This window comes from Panthera tigris, chromosome X, assembly GCF_018350195.1.
Source record: "Panthera tigris isolate Pti1 chromosome X, P.tigris_Pti1_mat1.1, whole genome shotgun sequence".
Lineage (NCBI taxonomy): Eukaryota > Metazoa > Chordata > Mammalia > Carnivora > Felidae > Panthera > Panthera tigris.
Window position 1 is genome coordinate 35,388,350 of NC_056677.1, and position 12,230 is coordinate 35,400,579.

A 12,230-nucleotide genomic window follows, 5' to 3' on the forward strand; every position below is an offset into this window, starting at 1 on the left:
GATTACAGGGAATACCTTCAAGACTGAGACAGGACCAAACAATGTTGACAGTCATGTGACCAAAAGCAGAGACATACTGTATTGTTCAAAACCATTCATAATCTTTCATTAAAGTGATCCTGCTACTAACCAGATTTGAAATCCGTGAAGAAAACACATACAAACACCAAAAGTACATTACCTTGTCCAAAACTCATCAAGATTATATACCCCATCAAAGAGGGCATGATTTTTGCTTTTGATTTTAAAGAGTTAAACATTATAATACATTAAATATCATCAAAGTACTTAAAGTTTATCATTTTTATCCCCAATATTTATTTGAGTCCTCAATTATTTCAAGGTAGTTTTCATAGTTTTGAAATTCTTGCTTTTTAGAAGATTTAGGAGATGGGGCGCCTGGGTGGCTCAGTCGGTTAAGCATCTGACTTCGACTCAGGTCATGATCTCACGGTTTGTGGGTTCTAGCCCCGCGTCAGGCTCTGTGCTGACAGCTCAGAGCCTGGAGCCAGCTTCGGATTCTCTCTCTCTCTCTCTCTCTCTCTCTCTCTCTCTCTCTCTGTCTCTCTGCCCCTCCCCTGCTCTCTCAAAAATGAATAAACATGAAAAAAAAATTTTAGAAGATTTAGGAGAGGAACTTCAGTTTTACTAAGTTCACAGACTTACTGAGCTTCCCTTGGTGGTTCCATAACACAAGATAAGTTTTCGATAATTATAAACACGAACTTCCGAGAAAATATTTAGATGCGCAGGTATGTCTAGAGAGAGAAGAAGCAAAAGGGAGATTAAGATAACTCGCAAAACTTTAAAACACACATGGTGGCAGTATCATATGCCCAGACAGGCTGAGAGCTCTAAATATGTGATTTCGTTACAAAAGAATTAAAAATAAAACAAGGAAAGCAACAGCATAGATAGTGGGCTTCCATTTCCATTTGGAAACAAGGGGTGCAGGGCAGGGCAGAGAGATACTCAGGCAGTATACAGCACAATGGTCAGGAAGCTCCAGTTGCAGCTCTACCCTTCACTAGCTATGCAACCTTCAGCAAGCTTCTCAGTGACTTGTTTCCTTCGTTCGTGAAATGAGGAGTAATAAATTACCTACCTCACAGGGTGATTGCAAGGATTAAATGGGTCAACACAAGCAAACTGTTTATTACATCATATAGCATGTAGTAAACTCTCACTAAATACTACCTATTCCTATAATACGGTATAGCTAGGAGTAACGATTTCTGGATACCTAAGAAACTGAGTTGAGGACTCAGAAACTGGGGGAAGGAAATAAAAGCCTGAGGTAAAAGGGAAACTTCTTTTTTCATTAGATATTCTCCTGAAAAAAAAGAATTTTTTTTTTTTTTTATAATGTGCATCTTTTACTTCTTCAGTTAAAAAAAGGAAGGGGGGGCTTCCCCCCGACAAAAGGAAGATCATCGCACGTACCTGGTAGAGAACGTGCAAATTCCAACACACACTCATATAATCGTGCAATGCTATTCCAGTCATTAAGGAACATTTCAACAACTTTTCTACCACCAACTGGTTCGGACAGCAGGTTTTCATATGTCAGATAAACATGCCGGGATGGCCCTATAGGATTTAAAAAACAAAAACAAAAACAAAAAAAAAAAAAGAAAGAAAAGAGGATTAATAGCTATCAATATGAAAAAAAAAAAAAAAAGAAATATGCAAAGACAAAATGTGTGAAGCATCTCACCTTGCTCCCTGGTAGAAGTGCCATTAAGTGGGCAATTTGCAAACACTAGCTCTGCCACCCACGTGCGGTTATTTCTACCTTGCAATCGGAAAGTGCAATCAAGGAGAGAGCGGTCCAAAGCCTTTTGGGTTTCCTCATTCACACCCTTACAGGGAGGAATTCTGGCGGCGAAAGATAGCACATGAAGTGTACTTGGCATCACAGAAAGACAAAAGCACAATCTACACAACAGGCAGTTCAAACTCCACTACTAGGCACCTTCTGCAAAAGAAGGAAGTGATCCATAGCAATTCACGGCAATACACAGCATTTAACCCGTCTCCATTCACGCCAACATGGATTAGGACCTCTTGGCTGAACAAAGTGTGTGTCTGAGTGTTTTAACAGTGTTTGTCTTCATCCTTAATCTCGTTATTAGAAACACCACGATTCCTCAGAGTGAAAATCAAGGATGTTGGCTTTCTATGAAATCTACCTAGAACATCCTCAAGGAAAACCTAAGGAGAACAAAACACTCGTAAAACCCCTCTTCCAGGGCAGAATGATACAGTGGAAACAATGTGGGCTTTGGAGTCATAGACCTGCATTCTACTTCTGACTCAGCCACATTTAACCTCTCTGAATTTGTTTCCCTGACTACAAAATGGAGATAAATAATTACCTTGTGGGTCACTGATCTTAAAACATGACACAACATATGTAAAGTGCTCATGGCAGCCGATACGGTCGGTATTCGTATTTGTTAGTTCCCCTTTGCAGTAAAACCAAGTCTCGCTCGCTGACTGCCAAGACAAAACGCCAGGTTCACTATCTGCCCCCTCCTCTCCTCTTCTGTAGAGGGAACACTCATGGGATGGAGCTTTGCATGTCTCAACTCATTTGACATATTGTTACTTACATGTATCTCATATAGAAGAGGAATGTATCAGTTTTGGTGTCGTAAAATACCTACCTACTAAAATACCTACCTACCCGTTTTCTTCTTGCTACTTTGTGGACATTTTCACTGGTTTTTCAGTAACAGATGAAATAATGAGATAACAGATTTTTTAATTACACATTATACTTTAACTCATAAGGAAGGTAGATTAATTCTCAGACTTGGTATAAAGATTATCTATATCTAAGTCAAAAAACAATTGGAAATACGGAATCTTGATTCAGGCCTCTTATTCAGAAACACCTAGAACAGGGTTCTCAACCTCGGCAATACTGACATTTTAGGCTGGATAATTTTTTGTTGTGTAGCCTTGGCCTCTGCCTACCAGATGCCAGTAGTAACTCCCACCCCCTCTTCTCAGTTAATAACAACAAAAAATACCTCCAAACATTGCCAAATGTCCACTGGAGGGCAAAATCACCCTTGCGTTGAGAACCACTTGCCCAGGATAAACAATTTATGAGAGCAAAAGAGGGACAGAGATTGCATACGATAAAAAACAAAATTTGTAGGAGAGAGAACAGCTACACAGGTTACACAAAAACAGAATTCACATAGTACTAAAATTTTCTCATTGACTTAAAAATTCCACCACAGCTCCTCTTAAGTGTACAGTTTTTTTTAATGTTTTCCAAAGTTATTCTTTCATACTACATACGTTTATCACTCATTACCAGAAAGATTTTGTCCAGTGTTGCTAGGGGTAACTATATATAGTAACTGCATACGTTACATATATGCTTCTCATGAAAACTTCATAGGTATACTGAGGACTTTTGCCTGTCCTTATCCCTGAAAACATAACCCCAACCATAAGAGATATAAAGCAGCCAATTCAGACAGATTTTTAAATCTTGATTTAAGAAATGTAAATGCAGCACATTATCTTCCTTTCACATAAATAGGTGTTTCACGAAATCCATCTGGTTAGAAAATGAACACACAGAATCCGGCATGTTTTCAAAGAAGAAAAGTAATAAGACTCCTTTCGATTTATGCTCTGAGGGACAGCATGAGCCTGACAATGCATTCTATGTCACCTTCTTCATCTGTGATACAGATAGAATTGGCTCTACTTCAAGGAACCTGTAACCTTTCACTTGCTTTTAAGGTTACAAATGTAACAGAACAAAAATAAACTACAATTATACCTTTAATCCTCCCCCATGTGAGGAAACCTGACAAATTTACTACAAACTCAAAATACTGTTATATTCACCAAAAATTAAGAACCGTGGAAGAGGTTTCCTGGACCATGGGTTAAATTTATCTGAAAATTTCTACCAATCCAAAAAAGTTTTTTGTAACGTCAACAGCTACCCCTGGCTGATTTTTCTCCTAGAATTCTGAGTATGGAAAAAACGTAGGAACTAGGCTCTGGTCTTCGGGGGCAAGGGTGTGTTAGCGCCACAGCGTGCCGCATGTCGGTTCCATTCTGAGGGGTTTTACAAACGTCAGGGACCACACTATGGTCCTGTGGTGCACAAGCGGGGAGGTCACTGAAAGTGCTAGTACAAGAAGCGCCACGGTGCCTACAAGGAAAGTGAAGAGGGTTTTATAAAGGCTGCACCTGCATATGCAAAAGGACTGAGTCACTCCACTGATGTAAGCTAAGTCCCACAACTTGCAAAAATGAGCTGTGCCTATGCATTATTTGCATAAGCTGCAAGAGGCAAAGAAACACAACGGACAAGACAAAAAAAACCTTGTGGGTACGGACAGCAGACCGGCACCAACCATTGACTGATACTGTAATGTTAGTTCAGAAGAAGGGAAGTTGGCTCAAGAGCTCAAAACTAGGCACTGTGAGCGTGCTGCTCTGGCGATCTGTGTCATCTGTGCTGTCAGATCAAGGCTCTTTGGAATCTACACGAGGCAACACACCCATGAGCCCTAGCAATCTAAGGTGTTTACCATGATACTTTCACAGATAGATCAGGGAAGCCTGCTCAACAGATTTTCAAAAAGTTGTACAAGAACAGAACATATTTTTAACAAAGCGGAGAAAAATGTCCTCAAATTTAAAGCTTTGAAGTATCAACGACTCATCTACGCATTTAATATTAATGTATCTAGGACTAAGGCTTAGGACCCTCTAAAGATTAAATGCGTTAAAGCAATTATATACTAATTAGACCTTTGCCAGATTTTAATTTCATAAAACCATGTTTACACATTTATTGCTTACTTTTTCCGTCTTCATTTCATTCTACTACCCCCATAGTAGACAGCAGGCACCAGACAGACTGATATCTTTAATTTATCCATCTCTATATTTTCTCCTTTTAAGTTTTGAATAAAATAATAGCCAGGATATTATAAAGACTTTTAAAAAACTATTATAAGATGAAGCTTAAAACATAGGAAATGCTTCCTTCCTAGGTAGGACTATATTATGGGTTCTCTTGAATTCAAGAAGGAAGGGGGTTGGAATTTCTTTGTAAATATGCTGAGAACAAGATATTTTAAGACTTGCAACACATGAAAAACATAACTAAGAGAGTAGAACACAAATGTTAACATTATCTATTTATCTGCAGTTACCAAGAAGAGTGAAAAGATTAAAAAAAAAAAAAAAAACCAATCCCCTATACTTTAGGCAGAAGTAATTCAAGACCAAAAGCCATTAAAAGTATCACATTTCTCTACTGATTTTCATTACAAGGCCAGCTCTCTCGAGGCCCTGAGAACTTTTTGTAGAAAGGGTGTTTACACAGCCAGGAAGGGAAAGCCATTCTTTCAACTCCAACTCAAGTGAGCACCATGACGCAAGGGTGGAGAACGTGCTATTTGCTAGCCCTTCCCATCTTCCACAGAAACCAACTGATTCCCAAGGAAATAAAAATTAAAGACCCACTGGCTCAAATCATAGAGCTGCCATATTTTGGCAGACAGAGAAATTCGAGAAGTAAAAACTGCTTCTGTGATTTGTATTATTAAGCAACACCTAAGAAACAATGCAACACCCCCCCACCAACACACACACATCCTGAGAAAAACGGTTTACCGCACCAAAAAGGTTGGTCTCTTAAATGGCACGCTAGCTTTGCAAGTCCATCCTGGTCACCTTATGTAGCACATGCACCATCTTAGCTTTCCTTCTAAGCATCCTTTGGCCTCCTGTCCTCGATCCATTTAGAACCAAGCCCTCTGCCCAACTCCCTCGTATACTCTTTCCTGGCAATCTATTTTAATATCCCAGCTCAATTACTATCAGCTTCGTGATGACTCATCTACTTCTCCTGCCCAGGCCTGTCACCTGAGCTTGATACACAGCCCTGCCCGGCCAAAGGCATGTGTTGGCACCTCAAACCTAGCAAAGCCCCTTCAAACTCACATCTTAGGTATCCCTTATCTCAGGAAACACCACAATCATCCATCACGTGCCTAAGATGAAACGAACAGGCCTCTGTGCCATCTTCTCTTTCTTACCTTCAACATCAATCTCATCACCAACCCTTGAATATTCCATTCCCTGAGTCCTTGTGGAACCTTACGAGGTCTAAGCTACTAACAACTCTGGCGTGAACCACTTCAGCGACTGGTTTCACTACTTAGTCTTGTTCTCCTGCAATTTATTCTCTATATGGCTTTCAGGATAAGCTTTCAAAAACACCTATCTAATGATGTCAGCTGCTGCTTAAAATCGCCATTAGGATAAAGTCTACATCCCTTAAGGACACTTCCAAAGTCCTTCAGGATCTGATCCCTTTCCCCCTTCTGGCTCCAGCTTCATCTCTCTCAACTCCTGACACTCTGACCTCCTTTCAGTTCCGGGACATAGAGCTTTCTTTCTCTTGCCTCCAAGACTCCACATCAGCAATTATCCCTTCTAGTTAGGACTGCCCACTCCCCCCTCAGCTCCCTCTCTATCTAATTCTCACCTCACTTTCAGTTCCAGTATGACAGGTACTCCCTCAGGGCTACCCTTTCTGGCTTCCAAACCAGCTCAGATCCTCCCACCCACGGCATCCTGAAGGGCCCTAGCAGAATTCAAACCTGATACACCGTTGCACTCAGGAAACATCCATTAAACGAAGGAAAAGAAATGCAGAGGAAAGACATCCTCAAATACCAAGTGGTGCTGGACCTCCACTCGGCAGGTGAAAAGAGAATCCTCCCCCAGACCTCAGTAATTCCGTGCAGAAATCAGTGATGTGCACAAGTTGGGAACTCTGCTTTATGCAGTCTCACAGTAGGAGAGGAGCGGCCCTAGCAGATGTGACTTCTAATGCGTGGCCCTGAGTGAGACACAGGACGGAGACTTACTTTAGTAAGCGTATTGCGTGGCTGAAGCCATCACCTTCCATCTGCACTCCCTGATGGGGAATCTCCAGATTGGACAACTGGTAAGACAGAAGTAGTTAGATCAGATCAGCAATTTTACAGAGGAAACTTCCTTTTCTAAGTACTACTGTCCACTCTCATGGCACCTCTTCTAGAACTACTCTGTTCCAAAGTTACAACGTATTAGGCATGCACACTGTCCTCCATCATTTGATTTCCTGGGCAACTATGTCAAGTCCAGTGAAACTCAAAGGTGACCCAGAGCTTCTAGTTAAAAAAAAAAAAAAAAAAAAAAACACCTCCAGGTGGCAAATCTTTAGAATTCTGGAGACTGATCTACTTTGGCAGCGAGCCAAAAGTAATCCAGAATCAATCCTGATGGTTCCAAATGAGGCAACTGCAAAATAAGACTGGTTTTCTTGTGTAATTCAATTATGTTTGGTCAAAACATAGTGTTCAAAACACTAGGTCTAAGGCCTAGTCACATCTCACTTTTAATCACAAACAATAGTTTGTAGTTTGTAACTTACCTGGAATACATTTTTAACAATTAAACCATTTCCTGGGTGAAACCCAAGAAAAAAAAGATTTCCAATTTATGCAGTTTTCCAATGAGATATCTTTCTCAACCGGAGGATTTGGAAAGTGAGTTGAAAAGACCAACGCAGGGATAGTGCCTGAGGCCCCGTGAGTGGAACTGCAGGTTATGTAGGTATGCCAAAAAGTCATCTGATCTACCAAAGAGAAGACTGCCTTTGGCTCATATTCCTGGGTCTTCTATGGCAGGCTATTTATTTATACCCACCTTGTTCCAGAAAGGATTTAAAACAGCTCTAAGTATTTGACTGAGCCCTGCTTTGGGCCTGGAAAGGGCACATGTTTAAGAAAAATAGCTGCTGACCAAATAGGCCACAGGAGTTCAGGTTCAAAAGGAAGCAACGTGTGGGAAGACTCAAAAACATGGTCTCTATCCTATGGATCAGTGATATAAACATCCCTTGTAAGATGAGATTTATTCACATCTCAGTATAAATTAAGCAGAAAATGTGCTTGTCTTTTGTCTTCAACATGGCTTTTTTATTGAGAAAAGAAAAAGTAGATTGTTTAGGAGTTTGACCGAGTTTGACAAAGTACTACAGAATGTTCTTACATGTCCGATATGTGCAACAGGTATAGGCACACAGAGAAGGGGGACAGAGAGGACATATGTCTATAGGTGTTAGTCTTTGTGGGTATTACAAAGGCACAATTTCTTGCAATCATGAGCCTGTAGGTGGGGAGGGAGGAGAGCAAGCAGGGAGACAGACATCACATTGCCCCTGGGTACCACGTAGCCTCCCTTCCCATGAGAAAGGTAGTACGTGGATGACATTCGTGTAATCAATCCACAGGGCACAATAAAGAAGTCCAAGAACACAGTCAAGTAGATGGGAAGCATGGACCCTGTCTGTACAGTTTAGGAGCTATGGCTAGTACCCAGACAAGACATTTATCAAGCTCACAGTTCTAGGAGCTAGGACATCAAGGACACGAGCATCTATTTTAGGTAACTGTTTCTGGGCCTCGATTTCTCTGGGCTATTCCTGCTCTTTATAGTTTTACACCTTACCCTCTGCCTTCAGATCCCAAAGCTCGATAAAACAGGGGTCAGCATACAACAGCTCATGGGTCAAATCCAGCCCACTGCCTGTTTTTGTAAATAAAGTTTTACTGAAACATAGCCACACTCATCTGTTTAAACATCAACCATGGCTGAGTCACACTACAACAGCAGATCTGAGTGGCTATAAGAGACCATGTGACCCCCCCCCAACACCTAAAATACTTACTATCTGGCCCTTTATACAAAAAGTTTGGTGAATTTGCAACAACGTGGACAGAACTAGAGTGTATTATGCTGAGCGAAATTAGAGAAAAATAAATATCATTTCACTCACATGTGGAATTTAAGAAACACAACAGATGAACATAGGGGAAGAGAAGGAAAAATAAGATAAAAAGAGAGAGGGAGGCAAACCATAAGAGATTCTTAAATATAGAGAACTGAGGACTGATGGAGGGGAGGTGAGTGAGGGGATGGGCTAAATGGGTGATGGGTACTAAGGAGGGCACTTGTTGGGATGAGCACTGGGTGTCATATGTAAGAGATGAATCACTATATTCTACTCCTGAAATCATTATTACACTATATGTTAACTAAGCCGGATTTAAATAAAATTTTTAAAAAAGAAAAAAAAAAAGAAAAAGTTTGGCAATTCCTGCTCTAAAGCATCAAAGTGTTCAACAAGTCTTCCTTCCCAAGATTACCATCGTCAGTTTAACTGAAATAATTCACTTCCACATTGTCAGGTCTCTTCTTCTTCTTCTACTTTTTTTATACCCTCAGTTGTTTCACTCATAAACATGTTTTTTTCTTTTAAAAATTTTTTTAGTTTTAATTGTGGTAAAAGTCTCCACTTCATTCATAGTAATTTACAGAGGGAAGGAGTCTTACAAAAAGTAAAACTTTAAAATAGAGCGAAATCATTAACGTCGTGGTGTATCCCTTTAAAGGGATGCCAATCCTTGGCCAAAGCCTTTCTTGGAAATGTAAAAATGCAGGTTCTGTTACCTCCCTTTCCTCTCATGTTTGCGGATCATGCTGGATATCACAACTGCATATTCTTGAAAGACACTAATTATATGTAGGTCTGTTCCTTACTCCATGTGACAGTAAAAATTGGGTTTAATAGTCTTTCTGGTCTGCTTTTCAAAAGGAACCCAGGTTTATTAGTGTGTAAGCAGTATGTATGGCTTCACCAACTCAAAAATAAGCACCCCATCATCAACTAACTACCACAAAGAGATAATGCTCCTACTAAGAGGTATACAAGTTAAGATGTTAATTTTCAAAAGATGTCTTTTTTTTTTTTTTAACTTGGGAAGAATTTACTTTCCATTTCCATAAAGAACAGAATGCCCACAATTTGGAATCAGAAAGACGAAATAATGTGTGTTTTACAGGTACACCATGAGATGCTATGATTTCAACCCCATCCCTCCCCAAATGAACAAGATCACAGCTATTCTGGTTTTTCTTAATGGAATCCACATAGCTGTAGCAAGGCATTTTAGAAATTAGTCTTTCATATACTCAAAATTGTTCCAAAAAATTACCTCCAACCGAAGTCCTACGAATGGCATATTTGTATCACACATAGCAACAAAGTGAGCTAGAACTTTATTGAAGGCACACATTTCTCCTGATCGTTTGGTTTTCTTAGGTTCTACTGGACACAGATCATCAGACAGCTAGAATGAAGAACACAAGTAGGCAAAAAAAAAAAAAAAAAACAAAAAAAACAGGTGATGCAATTAGTTAAGACAGTTAAAATGACTATAGCTCAAGATTAATCAACAAATATTATTCATTCAACAAATATTTACTGAGCAAATATTTTGATGTAAATACTGGAAATTTAAGTAACTACTGTGTATTTGGCAAACTTTCTGGTGGAAATGGCGTATAATTAATTATTAATTAAAAGACAGGCATTTTCAAGAAAACATAGACAATTGTTATTTAAGCCTTATTGCCACCCAATCTCTTAAAAACCGTATCTAATTCTTATTTTTTAAACCCTATCTAGTTATCTCCCATATTAAAAATGGTTGAAGAAAGCAACAAAGTTAAAACACACAAATTCTGTGCTCATTTCTGTATGTGATCATACCTTGCGCTTGGTGCCGGTTTTAGGTGGTTTCCCAGATTTTGTGCGAAAAACCAGCTCCTGGACGTTTTCCTTGAACTGCTGCAGCAAGAGCGCCATCACAGGGGCGTCCTCACGCTCCGCAGCGTTCACAGACATGAAGTAGTACTTGTATGACAGCTGTGTGGGCTTATTGGGGACCTCCAACATCTCCACAACCTAAAAAGGCCCAAATCAGAAATGAGACTCAGAGAATTAAGTGTGGTAGATTTGCCACCTTACAGCAAGTAGGGCTCAGAACTGTGAATCTAACCTAGATGGTTTTTCTTCTTTAAACAAGGACAAATCAGGATTCTCAACAAAAAAGGGATTCCTGTTAAATATATATACTTTGTTTTCTAAAAAAATAGAGCAGACTGAAGGACAAGAAAAGCAAAACCCACCATAAACTATAGCAAATGGAATATTTAGACTACTACAGCATTAACTGTTCTTGATATTCATACCTGAGCTTAAAACACTGTATGCTTAAGTCTAGCAGGTATGCTAGATTTTCTAGGATGGGACCTATTGATTGATTTTTTAAAGCTTGAGAGAGAACAAGAGCGGGGGAGGGGCAGAGAGAGAGGGAGAGAGAGAATCCCAAGCAGGCTCTGTGCCTACAGCATGTGGGGCTGGATCCCAAGAACCGTGAGTTCATGACCTGAGCCGAAGTGCATAGCTGGATGCTTCACAAACTAAGCAATCCAGGTGGCCCTAGCATGGTATCTATTTTAAATTGCCCTGTTGCCCTTAACCATCAAAACATCTTAAGAATTCCACTGTTATAGCAGAGAAAAATGACAACTAACTCTTACAACTGGAAGCATATAAAAATAAACCCTGATTTTCAACTAAAAAATAGGTCACGGTGAGGATAAAGACCACCACCACCACCACCACCACCAAGAGTCAACATGGAGGGGCGCCTGGGTGGCTCAGTGGGTTAAGTGTATGACTTCGACTCAGGTCATGATCTCATGGTCTGTGAGTCTGAGCCCTGCATGGGGCTCTGTGCTGACAGCTCAGAGCCTGGGCCTGCTTCAGATTCTGTGACTCCCCCTCTCTCTGCACCTCTCCTGCTCACACTGTGTGTCTCTCTCTCAAAAATAAACAAACATTAAAAAAAAAAGTCAACACTGATATAGAGCTTACTACACGCCAGGTACTGTCCTGATATTGGACAAATGTTAACACATTCAATCTTCCTAATAACTCTGTAGAGAAGGGATTATTATCTTCATTTTTCTGATGGAAAAACTGAGGTGCAAAATAGTTTGGTTACTTGCCCAAGGTCTCAGAGCTGAGAAGTGATGGACTCATGCTCTGATGCCAGTTTGGCTCCAGAGACCTTGCTCTTAACCACTATACCAGCTTACTATTTTCAATGTCTACCTAAAATTTAAGAAAAGTCCCCTAAATACTTTAGGGAGAGAAAGAAATGCCATTGGACCATTGCTCCGACACATACTTGCCTGTCTCTCTTCTCACCTCCCTTCTCTGCCTCTCCCTCTGCCTCCCCACACACTCTCTTCAGGAAATTCTTAGGCTAACACCT

General features: G+C 40.2%; 1 protein-coding gene and 1 long non-coding RNA gene across 5 annotated transcripts in view; one reads left to right on the plus strand and one right to left on the minus strand.

Annotated features, from left to right (window-relative positions):
• Positions 1 to 12,230, plus strand: part of LOC122235509 — a 78,483-nt gene that overhangs the window by 26,440 nt on the left and 39,813 nt on the right. The gene's annotated exons all lie outside the window — the stretch shown is intronic.
• The window catches only part of MED14 (mediator complex subunit 14), a 65,961-nt gene that overhangs the window by 21,037 nt on the left and 32,694 nt on the right, over positions 1 to 12,230 (minus strand). For all 3 annotated transcript variants that reach the window (XM_042975193.1, XM_042975192.1, XM_042975191.1), the window contains exons 14-19: positions 10,658 to 10,852; positions 10,101 to 10,235; positions 6,927 to 7,003; positions 1,718 to 1,878; positions 1,444 to 1,590; positions 667 to 758 (exon numbers count right to left, since the gene is read on the minus strand). In XM_042975193.1, coding sequence (XP_042831127.1) covers positions 667 to 758; positions 1,444 to 1,590; positions 1,718 to 1,878; positions 6,927 to 7,003; positions 10,101 to 10,235; positions 10,658 to 10,852 — 807 coding nt within the window. The remainder of the gene's footprint in view (positions 1 to 666; positions 759 to 1,443; positions 1,591 to 1,717; positions 1,879 to 6,926; positions 7,004 to 10,100; positions 10,236 to 10,657; positions 10,853 to 12,230) is intronic.